The 22,739-nt window shown below is 38.8% G+C and overlaps 1 protein-coding gene across 7 annotated transcripts in view; it reads right to left on the bottom strand.

Annotated features, from left to right (window-relative positions):
* Positions 1-22,739, bottom strand: part of ABCD3 (ATP binding cassette subfamily D member 3) — a 137,260-nt gene that overhangs the window by 40,281 nt on the left and 74,240 nt on the right. For 4 of the 7 annotated variants that reach the window (XR_010382178.1, XR_010382177.1, XR_010382176.1 and 1 more), the window contains exons 1-2: positions 22,533-22,704; positions 5,969-6,005 (exon numbers count right to left, since the gene is read on the bottom strand). Coding sequence is in view for 3 of the 7 variants with exons in the window: in XM_064488739.1 (XP_064344809.1) it covers positions 5,969-6,005; positions 22,533-22,642 (147 nt within the window). In the remaining 4 variants the exon portion in view is untranslated. Of the gene's footprint in view, positions 1-5,968; positions 6,006-6,644; positions 6,941-22,532; positions 22,729-22,739 lie in introns of those variants that run through there. The other 3 variants (XM_031457638.2, XM_064488738.1, XM_064488740.1) reach the window with 3 other exon arrangements.

Raw genomic sequence — 22,739 nt, 5'->3', positions numbered from 1 at the left:
CAAGATGGTTATCACATTCAAAGAACACAGGCCTACACTGTTCTTCATCTTCAAACATGCTTTCAGGAAAATAAGGTGTTGCCAAAAACTGAATAAGGAAGCAAGAAGCTCTGAAGCCAGAGAAATCTGCGGCAGAAGGGCACTGCGCGTGGAGGGCGCAGCCAGCGCCCAGACCCGGTGGAAGGCCGGCTCCTGTGCTGCGGGCGGTGCGCGGGCGGTGCGCGTGCGGTGCGCAGGCCGCCCAGCGGGGCCGCGGGCCGGGCAGCAGCGGGGGGGGGCCAGGCGGAGGGCCAGCTGAGGACGGCCCCATGCTTGCTCATTGTTCACTATCCACCTCCTGGCCAACAGCGGAACTCTGTGGAACTCCTGAACAGGAATTTTCCTGCTATCAATTTCAGGAAAATTTTGGATTCCTAGATTTATCATTTAGTGTTTCCAGTATGCAATCTGCCAATTCACTCCCTCTTCCTTATAAACTCACAGACAAGGTTCCTTCACTCATACAGTTCACATTCTAGCAGGGGAAATACATAAAAATAAACCAATAAACAGATTGGTACAGCTAGACAAGGCAGGGTCGTGAGAAAAAAAAGCATGATTCAGAAAGTATGATGAGAAGAGTCTCTTCTGGGACGTGTCGGTTAAGCGGAGACGTAAATAAAATGTAGTCACGTGATTATCTCGGGAGGGGGAGGGTAGTAAAGCACAGGGAACACCAAGCACAAAGCCCAGTTCAGGAGTAAAACTGGCGTGTACACCAGACCACTGCTCGAGCAGAGGAGACAAAATGAGCAGAGCCGAAGAGGCAGGCAGGGCCTGTGAAGAACTGAGCCCTGAAACCACAGGATTTCGAGTTGGTTGTCAGTGTGCAGGGTAACCACCAGAGCAGTAATTCATCTTATTACCCTCAGACATTTCTGCATTTTCACTGGTCCATGAAAATAGAGGTATAAAACAGTTTGCAAGGATAAGGAAAAAAGTGACCTGAACTGGGTATGGTGGAGGTTATTTGTTTTATTACACCTGGGCTGTCTGGAAGAACAGCCAGGAGAAACTTCTCAGAACAGGCACGACTCTACAGAAGGACCCCATCCCCTAACCTAGCCCCTCCCCCAATGCCTGTAACCACAGCTCACGTATTTATTAACTAGTGCACTCTTGATAAACAAATATCCGTGGTGTTGTAAACTCTATTAGTTAGACAAACTGGTATAAATATGCTTTAATGAAATTAATGTCTAACTTGATAAACCTCATGTGACTAGTCTGCGTACTGAAATAGAATAATAATAAGCTGCCACCCCTATGCCAGACACTGTGCCACGTGTTTCACACCTGTGATCCTAACAGACACTGTGTGTAGTACAGAACTGCAGACCAAGGAAGGAAGTGTGAAGACACTGAGCGTGTAGAGTTAGATCTGAAGAAGAAAGAACTGTATGAGAACCAGCCGACCCTGTAACTGCTGGAACAGAGTTCAGGTCTTTCAAACATTATGAAGGGTGCAGACTTCATCCAGCTGACTCATAGGCCCAGTCCACTTCACTCGCATATACATGCATTCATTCATTCAATAAAGTTACTAGCCCAATGATGGGGGACGCACCAGTGAACAAAACAGACAAAAAGCACTGCTCACTGTCTGTTTACTTTAGCTAGCCTATTCTCCTCAAGCCAAACCTTGTAACTTCAACCTAAATCTCCTCTTTCATGTCCCCAAACTGAGAAAGGATAGGAAGAAAAGAATAAAGAGAAGGCAATGCACATCAAATGCTTTTTTTTAAAAAAAAAAAAGTTAAACTTGTACTCTCAAGTTTTTCCTCCTGTCTCTGCCTCCCTACCTCAGCTCATCCCACCAGCAGGCAGCATCTCCTCCATTCCTAGACTGAGCCTTGGACAGAATAATTCCAAGGGAAAATGGCCATCTTCTGACTTATACAGAGGACTACCTATTTCTAGCTGCTCTCAAGAAGTGATCTAGGGCAAACAATCAGGAAGCTTTAAAAAAAAAAAAGCTCTAAGTCTGTAACAACGAAGCACCTGGTATAGAATTAGCAGTTTACCTGGTACGTAATTCCTCCTCGTCTTCTTCTTCTGTTCCTGTTGTCACTGCTCCTATTTCTTAAGCTGTCTGAAAGCTAACTTTATTATTTTCATTACATTTGAATCCATGAAGGGAACTATATACTTCCTAGAGTCAGGAAACACCAAACACCTGGACTGGAGGACTGCCTCAGAAAGGCTGAAGGAATATCAAGATGCTCTACCACCCTTGATGACATAATAAAACTCATGCCTGAAACCAATCTAAATGCAAACACCTACAGAGAATGTGCATTTCATAAACACAACTAGTCTCTCCTAAGAATTCATTTTAAATTCACAATTGACTTTCCCCACCTCTAAACTTCCCAGTAATTTTTAAAAGTACAAAAAAAACCCCACTTTAATGATACAAATCTAACATGCAAATCATAGGAAAAGCAAACAAATCATTAAATAAAGATCATCTAAGAAGTTAAAGTAATAATGCAACCAGAATGTACTTAACATTCAGGAGTCAACAAAGGTCCAAGAGCAATGAGAAGTTCCCGCTGATGTGTCAAATCAACTTAAAAAGGTGAGATGAACTAGAACTGACTGAAAAAGATGTTTGAAATAGCAAGTAAAATGAAAGGCTATGGTGCTGACAAGAATGTAAGCATTTCTGAATATTGTTAGAGAATGTGTAAACTGATTAAACTATTCTGTTGCATCTATCAAAATGTAAAATGTACACTCACTGTAAAATGTGAAACAACCCAGCACATTTACCTTTAGAAACTTATCCTAGAGGTATTCGTGCATGTACGGTTAACACATAAATGAAAAAAAGTGTGCACTGCTTTATACTATAAAATTAAAAACATAAATGCACATCAACAATGGCATACTACATAAGTCATGGTAAATTTATGCAATGAAAATTCTGTGCAACTGTAGAAAAGGAAGCAGCTCATACTCATAAAAGAATAGTATAGAGCAGTTAAAATTCACTAGATCTACAGTCATCAACAAAGATGGATCTAAAGAAATCATACTGAAAAAAGGTGGAATGATACATATAATGATTCAATTTATAAAATTTTTAATATGCAAAATAATTCTACCTACATTGTTCACAGATATACATATACACACACATTCCAAAAGTATAAAAATATGCATGGGAATGCTAAATATCAAACCCAGCAGTGTGTATCTTTATATATTTTGAATTTTAGACCCTGTGTATTACATGAAAATTAAATGAATAAATATTTTAAAAATCAAGTCAACTATCTCTTTATACTATTTTCTAACTCTATTAAATTTTTTCTCAAATCTTGTCTTACGAAAAGTATCACACTCCAACGCATCTCACCAATGATTATTAAAAATTTCAGTGAAAAAAAGTCCCTTTTTAACTGCTTCCCCTCATAAGTAACATCTTCACTATAGAAAAATATGATGAGCAAAAATAAGAAGCCTACACTACCAGTGAGAGATATCAACTGTTAATATTTGCACATCTTACCAAAGTTCATTTTACCATATGCCTATGTGTGCACTTCCTATGAATTTTATATATTTGGTATCAGTGTGTACACTGTCTTATATCCTTTTTTTGCCAATCATTTAATCTATCCTAAATTTAGCATGCTTATACCAAATGACTAGCAAACAAGTATACATTTTAAAAACTGTACCTAAAATGGTAAGAATTTTAAAATGAGTGCATGAATTTGCTGGACTGACTAGTTGCAGTGATGGCCTAGAGTCTGCAGATGTGATGATATGCAGATAGCGGCTGTAACGCAGGTAACTAAGGTTTGATCACTAGCGTAATTTAGATATGAGAGATTGTGAAGATGGAGATTTGCTAGAAGACTGGAGATAAGCACATCTTGTTCCATTTTTCAAACATTATGGAAACGAAAGAATAGCAGTTTTGATGTCAATCTCCAGAATATTCAGAGAACAGACATTGACATGGAGGGCTTGGGAAGACCTGACAGACACGAATCACTAGAAGCCAGCCTGAGTCGACTACAAATAAGTCACATGAAACCCTTCTGATTTTCTTCTTTAAGGATACTGTACCTAGTACATTAGCTGACATGTACAACATAAATCCATGTGGGCAGGAACTGACTTTGATAACTGCTGTACGTGCAGAACCAAGAACAATGTCAGGCATATATGAGGGGCTCAATCACTATTTGTTGAAAGACTTAATAAATGAATTAATAAACTAAGGAACTTAATGTTATTAAACTATTGTGGTCTTCCAATGGAGAAATAAAGATCAGATTTTGTTACAGCTGGATATAGTCACAGCTGAATAAATCATAACCAGAAATAAAAACAAACAAAAAAAACCAAACATCAAGACATGCCACAGAGGAATTTTCTTGTCCTAACCTAGTCAATACTACTGAGGAAGATAGAGAAGGCACGTTAAATTTGTAGGTAACACCTTCCACCTAATGTACTAGATGTTAGGATTACATTCAAAACTACACTGATAGAATAGACATACCACAGAATAGACTAGTAGACCCTACAGACTGAGATTTACAGGGATAAATTAATGTGTATTTGAAAGAACACAACTGAGTTACCTTATGACCCAGCAATGCTACTCCCAGGTATACATCCAAGAGAAATGAAAACATATGCCTACACAAAAGCTTGTACGTGAATGTTCATAGTAGCATTATTCATAATGGCCAAAAAAGGGGAAACAACCTGAATTTCCCTCAACTGATGGATAAATAAATGTGATAGAGCTATACAATGGAATATTATTCAGCAATAAAAAGGAATAAAACACTGATACACTCAACAACACAGACAAAACTTGAAAACATCATATTAAGTGAAAGAAGCCAGTCACAAAAGGCCACATATTTTATTTCTAAGAAATGCCCAAAATAGGCAAATCAATAGAGACAGAAAGTAGATCGGGGTTACCAGGGGCCAGGAGGAGAGGGTAATGAGGAATGACTGCTAATGGGTATGGAATTTCATTCTAGGGAAATGAAAATTTTCTATAATTAGATAGTGGTAATGGCTGTACAACTCTGTGAACATACTAAAACCAGTGAATTGTATACTTAAACAGATGGATTTTATTTATGTATGAATTATATCTCAATAAAGTTGTTATTTAAAAAAGAAATAAAGAAATCAACTGATAAAATACAGATGTAGGAAATCTGTCAACAGAGATGTTCACCAGAAAGGTACCTGAAGGTTATAATTGACCATAAACTCCACTTAATGTAAAGCAGTTATGACTAAAGAAGTAAAAGCAATTTGAGGCTGAATTTTAGCAATATGATACTCATATCAAGAGATGTAACAGTGCCGAGGCATTCCACATTAGGCAAGTCATATCTGGACAAGCACGCTCTATTCTAAGCATAATGTACAGAGAACTACCTGGTACAGACCCAGAGGAGGGCGCACTATGTACTGAAGAACTGTCAGAAGCCATGTCACGTGAGAGATACTTAGCGGGATTAGGGTTGTTTGGTGTGGGAGAGAAGGACTCAGAAAATGCAACTATCTTAAAAAAATACAAGAGTCTGTTAGAGGAAATAGAGTAAACCTGTCCTGTTTCTACAAAAGACAAAACAGAGTCAGTTGTTAAGAGGCTACACGGGACGGTGAATCTTGTCATGGGCTGGAACTACGACACACGGCTGCCTCCCGGGCACTCCCACTTGCCATCAAATGAACCAGTTCACGTAAATACCAGAAGTCACCTTACACAGATTCGTATTTTAGGAAGAATTTCTATAATACGTAGCAGATTGGAGGTGATATTTAAGTTCCCCTTTAATTCTAAAAATCCATGATCTTATCCTAATGCAAAAACATGTAATGAAATAAATGAAACAAAAGCATGAAATCCCAAAGAGTAGATGCTTTAAAATTTTACCTCATTGTTCTGTAATGGTGGCTTTCCATTCTTCTTACTGCAAAGAAAAAGAAAAAAGAGCGAGAGAGCTTTACTTGCAAACTGTTCCCATCATAAAAATTATTTTAAGATATCAAAAGAATATATCAGATTCTCCAAATGAGTTTCTTCTTTTACATGTCAGCCTGAGATAGACTATGTTAAATGCAATAGTCCAGCTGCCTCTTACTAACTATAATTCACAGGAAGTGCTCAGTACGTGTTAACTACTACAATCATGCATCAGGTATTATGTTGGTAATTTAAAAAAAAAAAAACACATACACACTTATTTTACAAATTCTCCCATGGAAATGTGGAGTCTGTTTTTCTATCTTTGAATTAAGGCATGGCAATGTGAATGGCTCTGACCAACAGAACATCAGCAAATTGACACAAGCAAGGGCTTGAAAGATGTTTATGCCCTGGGCCCTCTCTCCTGCTGCTAGAAATCTTCTCCCAGCCATGTGGGCAATCCTAGGTTAACTGCCTACAGGAGAGATCATGTGTCCTTTCCCTGTTACAAACGAAAACACTGCCTTGGAAGAGTCAGCAGCAGCCCCAAGGTTACTCTGGCACTTGAAGCCGGGTCTGACTACTAACCCAGACTCTCTCCCTAAACCCTGTAATATCAGGCTTGGGTTCTTTTCATACACACCATCCTAGCACGCCATGCTTCTGCATAACATTGATCACATTCTAAATCTCTCTCTCCTCCCAGTAAGGTAGTTCCATGAGATCAGAGTTACTGCAGGTTGGCTCTCCAAAGAAGAGGTGAGGTGGTGTTTGGAGTACAAAGTGTTCATTAGAGATCAATGTCTGTGAAAGGAAGGTGACAAAAGAAAGTTTGGGCAGAACTCAAGCTGTGATGTAGGCCCAACAAAATTTCAGCCAGCTGGGCAGGGAGCCCTACAGCAAGTACTGTCTGTCCATCAGAGCGCTCTGTCATGAGCTGAAATGGTCAAGTCTTTAAACCTCCTTCCAGCACAGTATGCAAACGCATGCTGCTCCAGGGAAGTCATGACCTGGGGGGAAGATGGCTCTGCAGCTAAGGGGGACCCTAAGATGTGTGCAGAAGGGGTTACCTGATGATCTGCATTCCTCACAGCTGGACAGTAAGCCCTTCTTTGAAGGCAATGTGGGGAGCACATCTCCCTGGCCACCGCAGGGCTCATGTATCACCCAGCCCCCTATGTTCAACACCTAGTGGAGCTCCAAAAACTCTGCAGAATGAACATTTTCAGTAATAAGACACCAGGTCATTCAATAAGGCTAGAAAGGCAAACTACACTTTGGTAGGCGCTATCATTTTTAAAGTGCTTGGGGTTATTGTTGATTCTAAGTTCAGCTGTATTACAGGATTATCTCATTTTAAATTTTCATGAGATGGCAAGACTGTTTCAGAAAATGCCTTCCATATACACGTTCAAGCATGCACAGTTAATTATGAGCCTCTTTTATAAGGCTTTCTAAATTCCTCTTTTTGAAGAATTCTTTAACGTTTCCTCAGTTTTGAAGATTCCAGCTACATAACTCACACAGATTAAGATAAATTAGAGTAGTATACTAGAATCCTATTTAACAGCTTACATTTTTTTCACTTGAAACGTCATGCTAAAGATTGGAAAGAAGTTAATTTACTTTCAAATACAAGATCTACTAGTAGACAGATTCAAGTCTACCAAAAATTCAGTATTTTCCTTTTCTTAATAATTTATCCTATGAAACTAAAAAGGCTCTACAACAGACATGTCTTCTACTCCTGTGTGTTCTACTACTGAAAAAAAACTATTTATCCACTAAATCCATTAAAATAAAAGTTTTTGTGTTCGAAATATATTACCGACATGCACACTAAATGGCAAGGTATCTGTAATATGTGCAACAATCATTGACTATCAGTTGTCTTGTTATATTTCAGGGTTTAACCAACTGGAGTTATTTTTAAATCTAATTTTGTGACTATGTGAATCACGATCACTCATACAGCCAGTCTACTATACCAGTATCGGTGTCCGGTTCAGTCAGGAGCTGCTCATCTATATTCTTCTCGCTCAATAAATCAGCACACTTTACAAAATGACAGAAGTTCATATCAGTCCTTCCACTGCCTTGCCCAACAGCCCTGCCTGGGCAGAGGCAAGGAAAAGAGAGTCACAGGACCAGGGTAAGATACAGAAAAACAAGTCGGTTGCTAAAGTGTAGAAGAAAGACACACAGAAAAGATACACTATCAAACACATCTGCTACTGAAAAGCCAGGTAAATTATAAAAGTGACGCGGTCAAGAATCATTCAGATGTACACAGCTGCCTTCTATATGCTAGGAACTATTCTTGATCAGTGTTTCTCAACCTTGTGGTCTCAGGATCCTCAAAACTTTTATTTTTGTTATATGGGTATTTATCATATGGAATTTCAACCTTAGAAATTTTTAAAATATTTACTCACTTAAAGATAAACACATTACACATTAAATAAAATTTTTGCAAAAACACCTATATTTTCCCAAACAAAACCGCTTAGTAAGAAAAGTGGCATTGTTTCATATTTTGGCAAATCTTCTTTATGTCTGGCTCCGTAGAAGACAAATGAATTCTCATATCTGAGTCTGCATTTTTTCCTCCCTACTCAATACAGATAGATACTTGTTAAACAGGAGTATTCCAATAACTGTGGATACTCTCCTGCGGTGTTGCAAGATATAATGCAGTCTGAAATCATAGCAATACACTTACACTCTGATACAACAGAACTCACTGGTCTGCACTACATCTTCAATGGCTCTTTCTACCCATTCAAAATTTTCTAAGGTCATGCATTAGTCATTTGGAAAATACTGGTTCACTGAGTTATAAAGCAGACCTTCCAAATGTATTAGACAATATTTTTAAAAAATTATATTTGTTAATATTGTTGACCAATCTTATCAGAAAGTTCTCAAGCACTGGGGAGCTATCAAGCTCATGGCTGCACAGAAGTTCTCCAAATTCTAATTTTCAACCACAAAGCATTTATGCTGGTTATCAACAGCAAAAGAAAAACACAAGAAAAATTTCCAAATGTTTGTAAACTGTGGTAAATTAAATATTGAGACAAATCCCTAAAAAGGAGGAATCTTTTTTCCCATCCTTGAATGTGGGCCAGGCTTGTGTCTTGCTCTAGCCAACAGAATATGGTGGAAGCCTTTCTGCTTTCACCTTAGCTTCTTGCAATGCTAACCTGCAATTACCATGTGAGGAACTAGTCTGGCCTACCAAATGATATAAAGTCATTTAGATGAGAACCAAGGCCCCCCAGCCACCAGCCAGCACCAACCATCAGATGTGAACTTCCCAGCCAACCCTCTGGCTGAAAGCAGCCTAACAAGTGAACCCAGACAAAAGCAGCAGAGGAACTAACCAGCAACCCACAGAATTAAGGGGAAAAAAAAAAAAAAACTGTTTTAAGCCATTAAGACTTGGAGTGGTCTGTCATACAACAATAGGTAACTGACATAAATAAATTCACTTGTGAAATGTCACAGGTCAAAGAAATTTTAAAAATTTGAAATGAATGATATACATATCCAATGGTATGTTTACAAAGTAACAGTTTACCTATCAAAACCCTGTGGGATGCAACCAAAGCAGTGCTTAGAGGACCTTCTAACCTTAAACGCACACATTAAAAAAGAAGGCTGAAAATTCATTATCTGAACATTAGAAAAAGAACAAAATTAACTGAAGAAATTATAAAGAATAAAAGAATACAGATAAAAGCAAAAAATGATGAAATAAAAGACACTCAATAGAGGTAAAGCAAAACTAAAAGTCAGACTTTAAAGAAAAAGAACACATTTAAAAACTCAGGGCAAGACTGATCAAAAAAAAGAGAGGGCAATATAACCAGTATCAGAAATTGATCTATGAGGGTTAGATAAAACCCTCCTCAAAACCTCAACAAGCTGATTCTACATTTAAACAGATATAATGCAAATGCAAGAGGTGATCACTAAGGCACATTTCATGCGTTTGTAAGATTCACGGCATTTATAAAGTAAGGTTCCTCCAAAGCATCTATACAAGAGCATGAACATTTATTTACAAGTATTGAATCAACAGGTTCATAACGACGCTTAGGAAGAACTCATTGCCCACCTTCAGGAAATAACAAGGAACTAATGTATTATCTTAAAACCTGATAAATAAAGAAGCAAATACTTACCTTCCCTTTCCTAACTGAACTGTACCACTGGGTAATCAAACAGTAGACGAAGAAAAGTTTCTCTTTATGGAAGCATTCCACCCTCTACATGGAGTAGTAACAGAATTCAAATATCCCCATTTTGCAAGCCCTAATAAACTCACTGATTGAGGCATCACGTATCAGTGGCTGCTCAAATCAAAAAAAGAGAGCCAGCCAGACATTACACCCCTTAGGAGAGAGAGTACAGGACATCGATAACTAGGAAGTGCTCCTGTCCAAAAAACAAAACAAAATCTAAATTTGATCAAGCTTTTAGATCTGACTGCCAATTTGCAGGAAACACAGAATACGAAGGAAAATTATGAAACTGGCATAATCCAGATTACAGAATCTGTATCAGTCAAAACACTGGATTGCTTCAACAAATAAACCATAACAAAGAAAGGGGAAAGAGAAATGGCATGAAGACATGCAGGTTAAAAGATACTTGAACGAGAAAAACACAAATACAACTAAATGATAGTGCTCCGGAGCGCACATTTGGGTGATAAAATTATAAAGACGTGCAAAGATTCAACTGCTATCTAGGTCAGGGTGGCAGAGGGAAAGGCTGTGATTGGAAGGGGCATGTGGGAGGCTTCAGGGTGGATGGCAAATACATTTCTCGACCTGGGTGGTAGTTACCAAAAAAGACGTTAATTTATATATGTGTTTTGTGCAGTTTTCTATATTTGTTGTATAATATACAATAAAAAGTTTTTTTAAAACCTTAAGAGTATCTCACTATGACTATGTTTTAATATTAACATACTACAATAAAATTTTAATAATTAATTTCACTTTGAATTTAACATAAGATTTTTTTTTTAACCCTTGCACGATTTTTGGCTATTCTTTTGAATCTGAAACTGAGTTTATGATGAATCTCTCCATCCAAAACTTTATCCCCATTCTGGTCCCCTCTGACTTCTGGCTAACTGAACTAATCAACCAGAGTCAGACGACTAAACCTGCTGTGGCTCGTCTCCCACTCCCTTGCTTAGTGCCCTGCAATAAACCCTTTGCTGCAAACACCTGCTGTCAAGAGTTTGACTTCCTACGCGGCGGGCGCTTGGTTAAGTCCATCTGAAGGATTGGATAAAAATACTTTATTCTCTCTTGCAGCTTCCACATGGCTAATTCAAAGTTAAGAACTCTTATAATCAGGTATCATTTGTATCTTTCAGATTACTCACTGATAAAATGAAGATTTAAAAAAAAAAACAACTATCTCAAAAGACTGTTGTGAGGAATAAAGGCAAAATAGTTAAAACCATGCCTATACTAAGTTCTCAAATACCTACTAGTAACGCTACCAGTCCCTCCAGTCTCTGCAGCCCCTTGTTCTCAAATCAGAACTCCACCAGTGCCCCATCTCTGCTCTGGCTGCTTCCCCACCTAGAACGCCTTTTACCCCTTTTCTCTTCAGATCAGGCACAGATACGAAGCCCCCCCCAGGTAACACCCAGAACAGGTAAATAGACATCCCCAGCTCAGTGCTGCCGCCAAGGTATGCGTCTACCACAGGCCTAGTCATAGACTAGACTCGTGCAAACTTTCCGTGTATTTCTATTTCCACAACACTAGGGTTAGAAGTAATGTTCACCACTTCGGTATCTCAATGCCTAGCCTAGTGACACACAACAAGCAGTCAACAGAATGTACCAGATACATGTTGTATTTCCTCCTACACTTCCTTTCTTCAATAAAGCGAGGGAAAGTAGCTATTTGTTGAGCCAGTGATTAAATACATAGAGAAATATATTCACTCATTCAATAAAATGGAAATTATCAAACACATAAAAAAAATGAGATCCTTTCATTGATTCTGTCCTACACTTGCTTTCTCCCCACCCCTATTCCTTTACTAAATAACACATCTTGGGCATTATTGCAAGGGGAGGGGAGAAGCAAATGAATATTATAATTGAAAACACCTTAAATCTAATTTCCTAATGCAACAAAACTGTATTCACAGGTAAATGGAGAATAATATTTTAAATAAAATATACCAGGAGGTTTTTTTTTTTAACTAGAAATTTGATGTGAAATGTTAAGAGACAGGATTCTCTCAACAGCCTGTGAGTTTAACAGCAGAAATCCTGTCTAATTCAATTTTTAATCTTTCTAAGTGCCCAATACAAAGCTAGAATGAAATAGGTTCTGTCTTCTCCCGCCACAGGATCCACCTAGGAAACAGACCTCTCTCATTCACTACCGCGTGTCCTCAGCACCGAGCACTAAATGCTGAATGAAGGTACAGACTTGTACCACACCCCTACCTTGAGAACAGGACCTCTCACCTCTACAAACCCAGCCTGACACATAGCAGGAACGCAATGTTCTCTAAGTTAGTGCATGATCTTTGCGTTCCTTTCTTTGAGTGGTTCATTGATTCCCACGCCAACCTACTCCCTCCAGTCCTAGTTCTGGAATGAGGAAAAGATCTGAATTGACTTCAATTTCTCCTTTTGCTATAACTTAAGTTCACCTCCAAGATGTAATGAAGAAAGAAACATAAATTCAAATAATACTGAATTGGAAGTCAGAAGATTGAGTTTGATGCAAATTACTATGAAGCATTTTTACAAGTAAGTTAAAAGCACGCATAGTAAAAAGGAAATGCAACAATATGCTAATACCATACTAATCAAAGCTAAGATGCACCGGTTGTAAATTGCACCCTAATTTCAGAGAAGATGAAATATGAAAAAGCATATTTACATATGAAAAAGTGCATCTTGGAATCAATGAAATATGACAATAATCATTACAGGTGTTTAGTCTCTTCTTTTTTTCTACTATTCAAATTTTCCAAAGTGTGTATTTATTTTGATACTGCAAAAATATTTACTTTGTAAAACTATAAAGCATGGAAACAGTATTTAATTATAAAACAATTTTTTAGGTCTAGTCCTACTCACTAAAGATAAATTTATAGGACCATACCTTTTCCTTCCAACAAGATACCATGTCTCACGTTGCTTACTTCATAAGTTTATGAAAGTGTACAAATGTTTTAAATAGTGACATGCAGTGACACAGACACAGCATGCTGATTAAATGACTAAATTATTATTTACCTAGAGAAGTTGCCTCATTCCACATAGTACATTTATTTTTAATGCCAACAGGTAACTTCTTAAGCATAGAGTAAGTCATACAACCTACAATTATGTCTACTGTTACAATACCATTGTGGCAGTGTGCGAGTTGCTTACACCTATTCACAGACATCAAATTAGATGAACGCCTTGGTGAGCTTTATTTTCGATTTTATACTTTATTAATTTAATTGCATTAATCCAGGACTGCTAATCTAGCCAAAGGACAACAAATGTACGTTTTAAAAAACAAACAAAAGCACCTGTAGCATGCTCACTAGTTCTACCTAACAAGGCTTCAAGCTTATCTTAATGTGCATAGTGGTTCCCACTGAAGAGCACAACCGCCAGTCATCCAGAGTGTTTTACCTTCACATTTATGAAAGGCTATATTCTCGACAGAGATGCCTAAAACAAAAGTGATTTCCTCATAAAAAGGATGTTTTGAGAAAAGCCATATTCTTAAGCAAGGGCCCGATGCCTATTTTTTTTAAGAGAAATGACTACAAATGTCATTTTTAAACAACTCTAACATTCTGTAAAAATAATTCCAAAAAAATAACAATAGAGAAATATAGTACTCATTTTGCATAAAATTTAATTTGGCATATGTAATTCTAAAGAAAATTACAAAGAGCACCTATCTTTCTTCCTCATAATTCTAGTGTGTATTTTATTGCAACAGATTAGAAGGTGATGATATTCATCAGGTCTTGGATGAGTCTGACGTTGAAATCCTGGGGGGAAAAAATTAAGAATTACTTATGTAAGTGAATAAGATGGCATAGGTACTTAGAAGAAAGTGGTAAATTCTAAGAGCAAGCATGAGTTCACCAAAAAGTCATGTCAGACCAAACTCATTCCTGTCTCTGAAGGGGTCATGAAAATTCTGTAATCTTAGTTTATTATGCTACAAAGCATTTGATGACGGAACAAATCAGGGGTTCTCCACCTTTTCCATGTAAAAGAGATGGATGCCACGTACAGCTCTAGGGTCTTGTCTCATTAGCTCCATGACTAGAAAAGAAAGACTCTTCCCCACTGGCTCCAGCAGAAACATCACAAAGGAGGAAGGACTGACTGGCCCAGTGTGGATGGGTGCCTAGCGCTGCTGTCAGAGTGCTGGTCATTGTCACAAGGACAGGTGTGAAAAGCAACAGACAAGTTAAAAGTGAGAACCAATACAACACCCAAAGGGTATCATTTAAAAGAAATACAAATACATTGTTCTGTGCTTAGTCCTCTCCAGGAACCTCATTTATTGACAAAATATGCAGAAGGAACACTAATTAAATGTGCAGGATGCAAAAAAATTTAGGAGGAAGTGATGTGCCCAAACAAAAATAAGTGCAAAGATCCACATCCAGGTTTTTAAAAAAATCAAACACAACACACTGAGAAGGGGGAAGTAAGGAAAAACAACCATATAAGCTACATATGCCTGAAGAATAACAACTGTCAAGAAAAGGAATGTAACCTCACCCATTGTAACGAAAGCTCTGGATTCACAAAGCAGGTAACAGTCCATTTCACTCTGTCGGTCAAATCTCCTCTTAAAGGGGTGGAGGAATAAAGAGGACCGTAGTCAAGGAGCAGCAACCACAAAAACACAGAGGCCTGAAACCACGCCACGTAAAAGCCACTTAAATACTGTCCAACTGTCCAACTCTGGTTCTACCAACGCAAAAGGTTTCTTCAGGGAGATTTTCATGGCATATTTGAGGAAATTTTTAGGAAGACTCGAGTTTCTGCGAACCTAACAGTGGGATGTTTTGCTGTCCTGTAGCAAGCACAGGGAGAGCTAAAGCAGTCTTTTATTTACTGAGCTTTGTTCCAGCGGCTGAGTTAGAATGCTTTCTCATCTAATCCTCACAACTAGTGCGTTAAGTAAATACTATCATCCCTGCTCTACAGATGAGAAAACTGAGGCTTAAAGAGGTTGAGTAAATTGACCAAGATCACAGATGTAGCAAACAGCTGAATAAAACCCTGAATCCATATCTAACTCCGAAGACCATGTTTTATCCTATACCAAGTGCAGCCATAATAAAGATAAGTTGCTGCATATAAAAATATGCATTCTTTCAAATTAAAATAATCCTGTAACATCATTTTACACCTCTAAAGTAGCCCCCCCAATTCAAACACTCCTTAATGGTAATTAGAGGATTAAATCATCACTCATTCATAGTATTCTATGGAACAAATTACAAAAAGTAAAGTATGGAATTTCTGTAGCTCCAGAATGTTCATACATTTTCCACAAACACTAAGGAACACTCATAACCTTCCTTCATTAACCCTATTTCTGGCAATTTATTCCAATGAAATAATTCAGCGGAGACAGAGATGTTCACTCACAACAATAAACAGTATTATCTACAAAAAATGCAGAAGCAATCAAGATACTCAATATGTAAGGGTAAAATAAATTATGATACAGTCACACAAAGAAGTATTTATCTTTTTTTTAATACAGTAATGAAGTTCATGTAGAAACACAGGAAAGGTGTCTATACTTAAATGAAAATAGCAAAACATTACATAACTATGTAAAAATATATGCACATAAATAATAAAAGGTAATAAAAATAAAACAGTATGTGTGTTATGGTGATGACATTATGGATAACTTTTAATTTTTAAAAACTGTCTCTAATGTTTCCACTCTATTGTTAACTGTCAAAAGCAGGTTATAAAATGATACCCATTTTTATAAATTTGTAAGATTTGGTTTATCCATGCACATAAAAGGGACCCAGCTCCTAAAGAGCTCATAATATACTTAAGGAGACATTTACATTTGCAGCAAGAAAAAAATTGTTACTTAAAATAACAGTAACCACATCCCTAAGAAATGAGCATCACAGAGTTGGAGTCATTCAACGAACATTTTTGAGTGCCTACTATTTGCCAGCCCCAGCTCTAGCCACTGGAGCTTGACAATGAACAAAACAGACAAAAATTTCCTGCCCTCATGGAACTTACATCCTAGCAGCAGAGACATACAATAAACAAGTTAGTATATAAACTAAATAATGCAATTGATAGTGCTAAGTGCTAAGGATAAAAGTAAAGCCAAGAAAGTGGGCAGTGTGTGTGTGTAGGAGATGCTATTTTAAATTGAGTGGCAATGGAAAGTCTCACTGAGAAGGTATCTGCTAAAAGACTGACTAATGGGAAGGAGTAAACAGCGGGGCTAAACAGGGAAAGAGAATTCCAGGCAGGGGAACAGCAATCGCAAAAGCCCTAAAGCGGAATGCCTGACCAATGATGCTAACGTGTCCAAAATTGAGAAGTATAATTAATTACACGGTCTACACCCAGTTTCCCCCAGCAGACCACAGACAGCTACACAGTTCTGAGAAAATAACCAGCATCTGCTGGTTTCTGTACACAGCTGCTTTTCCTGGCAAATCCTTTAAGGCCTTCTTTACCTATGATTGCTTAAGCGTTTCGTTTTTACTCTGAGGATCCATATAAGGCCAGCCCCTTCAACATCCACACACATTTCATCCTAAGGGTCTCCTTCAATTTCCAGCCCCTCACCTGACTCATGCTTGTAATTCGCAGAACATTCAGTGAGCGTATGAAACAGGAAGGTAAAGCCAAACCCTTCCAGAGCTTGCTTTGAAAGGAGCAGACCCCAGGAAGGAAAGCGGAATTCAGTGCGCAGGAAAGCTGTAGGGGGGTCAGCGGGAGAGAGTACACGGGGTAGAATCTAAAGATGTGAGAACATCCAGGGGTAGAGAGAAGACCCAGCGACAGGCCGCAGGGCTGAGGCTCAGCGAAAAACAGCCAACAAATCTCCAACAGTGAGAATATCCAAGAAACTTGTAAAAAAAAAAAAAAAAAAAAAGGATGTCTCCATTTTAAGCTGTTCACTGCCACCAAATAATCCCTGTCACTACTCTCACGTTTTCAGTAAAACTCTACCACAAACACCTGCTTTGTGACTGATGCTTTAGAGGAATCAAGGCAGATACCAAAATGACAGGCTCAAGAGACAAGATATAAGTCGGATCTAAAATAGAGCAGAAACAGAGAAGGAAAGTTAGGCATGACTGAGAGAAACACAGCTCCCTGAAACTTCTCAGAAATATTTGGGGGAGGAAACTGTGTGCCCACCATCTATCAGCTGGGGCTTTGGAAAGGATGAAGGACCACTCCGTAAGCTGGTGGACAAGGCTACACTGACGGCGAACAGCTAGATCACACCCAGTCAGGCAGTGAATAGATGAAACAAGAAAAGTACCTAAGTTCACGGTTCAGAGGTTAAAGGGGGATGATCATCATTCAGATCAAGAGCTGCTTCAAAATACTTCATGGAAAAGGTGGCCCTGACCTAACTCTTAAAGGATAAGAGCTAAAGAACAGAGGACAGAGAGAGAGATATTCCAGGTGTGGCTAATATTATGAATAAGCCTCCAAAGCCAGGAATGAGTGCAGTCTGTTCAAAGAGCAGGTCACAAACTGGCCTACTTGTAACAGAGAGTAGTCATTGGCAAGAAATGGCATGTAAGGTTAGCCAGGTAAGGGGAGACCAGATAAAGAAAGGCTCTGAAATCCAGCATGAGAAATCTGAACTTTGGCAAGGATCCATGGGGAGGGAAAGGAAACTGCTTTGTTCTGTTTTTGTTCTTCATTTGATTTATTTAGATCATAAAACAGCTTAACAATCCCACTCCTAGGCATCTATCCAGAGGGAACTCTAACTCAGAAGGACAGATGCACCCCATCTTCAGAGCGGTGCTATCACAATAGCCAAGACAGGGAAACAACCTAGATATCGACTGACAGATGACTGCATATTTAGACAATGGAATACTACTCTGCCATAAAAAAGAATAAAATCATGTCATTTGCAGCAACATGGATGGACCTGGAGATAGTCATTTTAAGTGAAGCTAGAAAGAGAAAGAAAAATACCATATGATATCACTTACAAGTGGAATCTAAAAAAAAAAAAAAAAAGACAAATGAATTTATTTACAAAACAGAAACAGACTCACAGACATAGATAACAAACTTATGGTCACCAAGGGGAAAAGGAGTAGGAAGGGATAAACGGGGAGTTTGAGATTTGCAGATAATAATTACTATATATAAAATAGATAAGCAAGTTTCTACTGTATTGCACAGGGAACTATATTCAATACCTTGTAGTGACCTACAATGAAAAAGAATATAAAGGAATCAAAAAGGAATATATGTATGTATATGTATGACCGAAACACCATGCTGTACACCAGAAATTGACACAACATTGTAAACTGACTATATTTCAATTAAAAAAAAAAAAGGAAAAAAATAGTTTGGCAATGTAGACCAGTCCCTTCCCTGCCTTCTAAAAGTGGTCCACTGATTTCCCAACCCCCAGCACGTGTTTTACAATCTCAAGTACACAACTGTCACTTCTCCGAAGATAACATCTCTACTCATGTATGCTGGTGTCTCTAATTGCCTGCCCATCACCCTTCAACTATCCTACATCATCTGCCACTCTATACTTACTGAATGTCTATCCCTTAACATGTGCAAACGAGGAATTTAAAGATGACTCAGCTCATGCCCGCCAGAAACTCAGAGTCTGACCCAAGCAGAAGCCAAGAAAATAAACTAGGACCACATAGCGTGGTAACCAGAGTAGAGGAATGCTTAGAGCAGCATGAGAGCAGAGGAAGTAACAACAGTTTGGAGATCAGAAAAAGACAGAAAACATCTAAGAGAAAGTGCTAAATGAACTGAATCTTGAAGGAAAATAAGCATCAAAGGGTGGGGAGAAGTGGAGATGACAGTGACCACAAGCAGACTGCAACGGCCGGGCAGAGCCTGTCCGACTCAGAGACTTAACTCCATACAGCCCGCCAAGTAGGAGAAGTGGTGAAGGACCAGATCGTGAACACCATTCTCTCATACTAAGAATTTTGTGTTTTAGAATAGCAGAAAGATTTTAATGAAGAAATAACACGTTCGTATTTCTGTTTCTTAAAAAGAACTCTAGTGGTAGCAGAAGATGGACTGAAACAGCACCACCACCAAGCTTCCTCCTCTCACAAAATGCTACAAAATCTGATAAAGGCTGCTATTAACATTCAATTTAGCTCCAGTTATTCATTCCTACCCCCTTTCTAGGTTTAGCTAACATCCTTCATAAAACCTTCCCTAATTCTTTCTAAACACATTAATCTCTTCATTCTCAGAATTTCTAAGGCATGACTACCTGTACACTGCATAGCCATCATCTTACATTTTTAACAAATTCCCATCTAAAAATGTCAAATATTTCCTGAATGTATGTGTAATACACACACACAAACACACACCCCTGTCTCCACCCCACAGCACCTAGCACAGTAATAAAACAATCTGAAACAGATACTTCCTTTGAACTGAATACACGGTCTCCTTTATTCATAAGTAAAAAGATTCCACTGTTTGTCATAAGTAATAAACAAAATTAGATGTATGATTAAGCAAAACTAGGGTGAAAAAGAGTACAGTGGTCATGGGGAATGGAAACAAGGGAGCTTTCTGGGGAGATAAAAATGTTCTAATTTATGAAAAGGACATTTACACTATTGTATCCACTTAAAAAATGTATATGATGCATACAGTTCAATACATATAAATTTTACCCAAAAAGCTGTAAAAATAAGGGGTAGGGAGCAAAGAACTACAGATGAAACAAGAATGGTACAATGTTGGTGGTACTTCTTGTTTAAAGTGTACAGGGGGTCCATTATATTATTCTGCTTACTTTGAATATGTGTGTAATTTTCCATAATAAAAATTCAAATATATGTATATATATAAAAACTCATATATATATATATATATATATGTGTATATATATATATAATCTAACATATGATTTGACTGGGTAGAATGACTGCATTAACAAAACTAAGAAATTACTCAGAACATTAAATTACTCCTTCTCCCAATGTCTGGAATTTATGACACTGTAACTTGTAAAGTAGTTCTATTAGTTTTATTGCCCATCTGATTCTAAGGAATATTCTCCAAAACAAATCTACTGTTAATAGCACAGACGAAAAAAGCCCAAGTAGTCACAGGTTCCTTCATTAGGCACTAGACAGTAAAATTAATTAGCTCTGTTAGCAAAGATACCCCGAAAACCAGTAAAATACAGTTAGAATTTTCTAATCTTCAAAGTGTGATGCCAAGACAGTGACTGAAAGATATCTAAAAGATTCTGGAAGTATATTACCTATAAAGATAGACTCAACACCATTCTTAATGGTTTTAAAATAATTCAATCATTTTATCTCAGTGATTTAAACTTCATGCTTATCTGCTCATAATTTGCACTCCCCTCTCATAAACTATTTAATTTTTTCCTTACTCCTGTCAGTGCAAAAGATTAACAACAATCTTTCATTCAGTAAATTAACTGTTGCATAATTTAATCCCCCCCAAAAGTTCACAAAGTTTCTCAAAAGGAGATTTTAAAGTATTTTATATAATAATGAACACAAAAAATTGCTTAATAAGAGATTCCACTATACTGTTTTGCTATTATTGCTACTATTTCCCATCAGATTATGCTTAAAATTTCCCTTACTTAATAAGCTATGGCCTTATTAATCAGTAACTACTTTAGCTGTGACAGGAAGGGGCTTGAAGAGAGCTTCTGGGGTGTTAATAATGTTCTTATCTGGGTGGAGATCTGGGTGATGATTACATGGGTGAGTTCCATTTGTGAAAATTCTTCAAGCTCTACACTTAAGTGTATTTTTCTACAAGTATATAATACTCCAACAAAGCAAAGTTTAAACAAACAAACAAACAAAGAGCAAAAACGCAAGCCAGAGCTGTTAGGTTTGTCTTCAAGTCTCCCTCATACTAGAACACCTGCTCTACGACTGAAACATGTCTCGGGAAAAATGTAACTCAAGGTTATTTTATAGCATTCAATGTTTTCTATTGCCATATTCCTTGATAACAAATAACTTCCATTAGCAAGTGGGAGCTCAAAGCATACAATCTAATAGAAAATTTTGTTTATATTTCCCAGAATAAATCATTTCAAAAGTGAACTGAATAGAAGAAAAGTGAATAGGTACTGCATTGTCCAGACAAGATGCATATCACTTTCAACTTCATTAAGTAGATTTAGGAAGGAAAAGAAAGACCAACGCTCCAGACTTCAGTAAGTTAAAGAAGTCAGGAGGTTAGTAAGAATTTCATGCGAAGGAAGGCCACGTAGTGTTTCAGTCCAAAGGCTAATGTAAACCAGATACACTAGGTAAATCAAAACAGAAGGCAACAGCACCTGCGCAGAGAAACTAATGAAATAAAACGCATGAAAGCACGATGCGAAGATTTAATATGAAATATCCAATGGTGCCAAGAATGCTTGGCAAGTATCCTTTTCTCATTCATTCGCTTAAGGCAAGCGACTCCCAGCAAATAAAAAATTGTCTGTAACCTCACAACAGGCACTCAATTCTCTCTCTTCCTTCTTATAATCTTCTAATCTCCCAAAGTTAAGTCTAAACACTAAAATTCTCCAGGGGGGAAACAATACAGTATAAATAAAAAGGTTCTTGACCCTTATTTAAGACACATTTTCACCTTCCACCTGCAGAGCCAGGGAACCGATCTAGCCTTTCCGGGTGAAATGCCAGGGCGTCCACTGACCAACTCCAAGCGGACCCCACTTTAGAAAGTAACTTTGCAAAGTGGACCCAGGATAGTTCACAAGACCTATCCCTCGCGACTTACCAACAGCAGCTACTAAGGAATCGTGCCAAACCTCATCCAATGACTTGGACAACAGCCTCAAGCCCGGTGAGTTCAATCCCCATCCTTAAGTCACACACACACACGTCCACAAAGCAAACCCACAGTCTGACAGATGAGATGGCAAACCCACAACACACCCAGAAAGTTGATGCAGAAACGAGGCGGTCTGGGGAGGACTCGGGGGCCGACCCCTCGGGGCAGAGGCACAGGTTCGCCAGCGGGCGCAGGAGAAAGACTGGCAGCCCCGGGGGCAGAGTGAGCGAGCCCAGTGGCCGCCGGCGCCGCGGGGACACCGGGACGCCCTGACGCTGGAACCCGGCGGCGGCCGCCCCCTCGCCGCTCGGTCTCGCCGGGCAAAGCGACCCGTCCGCCGGGCGAGGAAGGAGAGCGCGCAAGGAGCGCCCGCGGGGGCCCGGGGAGGCGGCCCGGCCACGGCCTTCTTACCCGTGCAGGCCGAGGGCGCGGCGCCGCTTGTGCAGCAGGCAGAGCAGCAGAAAGGCGGCCCCCGCCAGCGAAGAGTTTCGCACCGTCAGGTACTTGCTGAAGGCCGCCATGGCACAGTCCGCGAGAGCGCGCCGGGGACGGGGACGGGGACGGGGACGCGGCGGCGGCGGCAACCTAAGTGCAGGAAGCGCGGGGGCGGCTGGGAGG

Source organism: Camelus dromedarius, chromosome 9, assembly GCF_036321535.1.
Source record: "Camelus dromedarius isolate mCamDro1 chromosome 9, mCamDro1.pat, whole genome shotgun sequence".
In the NCBI taxonomy this organism is placed as follows: Eukaryota; Metazoa; Chordata; class Mammalia; order Artiodactyla; family Camelidae; genus Camelus; species Camelus dromedarius.
The sequence above is the reverse complement of the archived record's forward strand: the minus strand, read 5'-3'. Positions and strand labels throughout refer to the sequence as shown.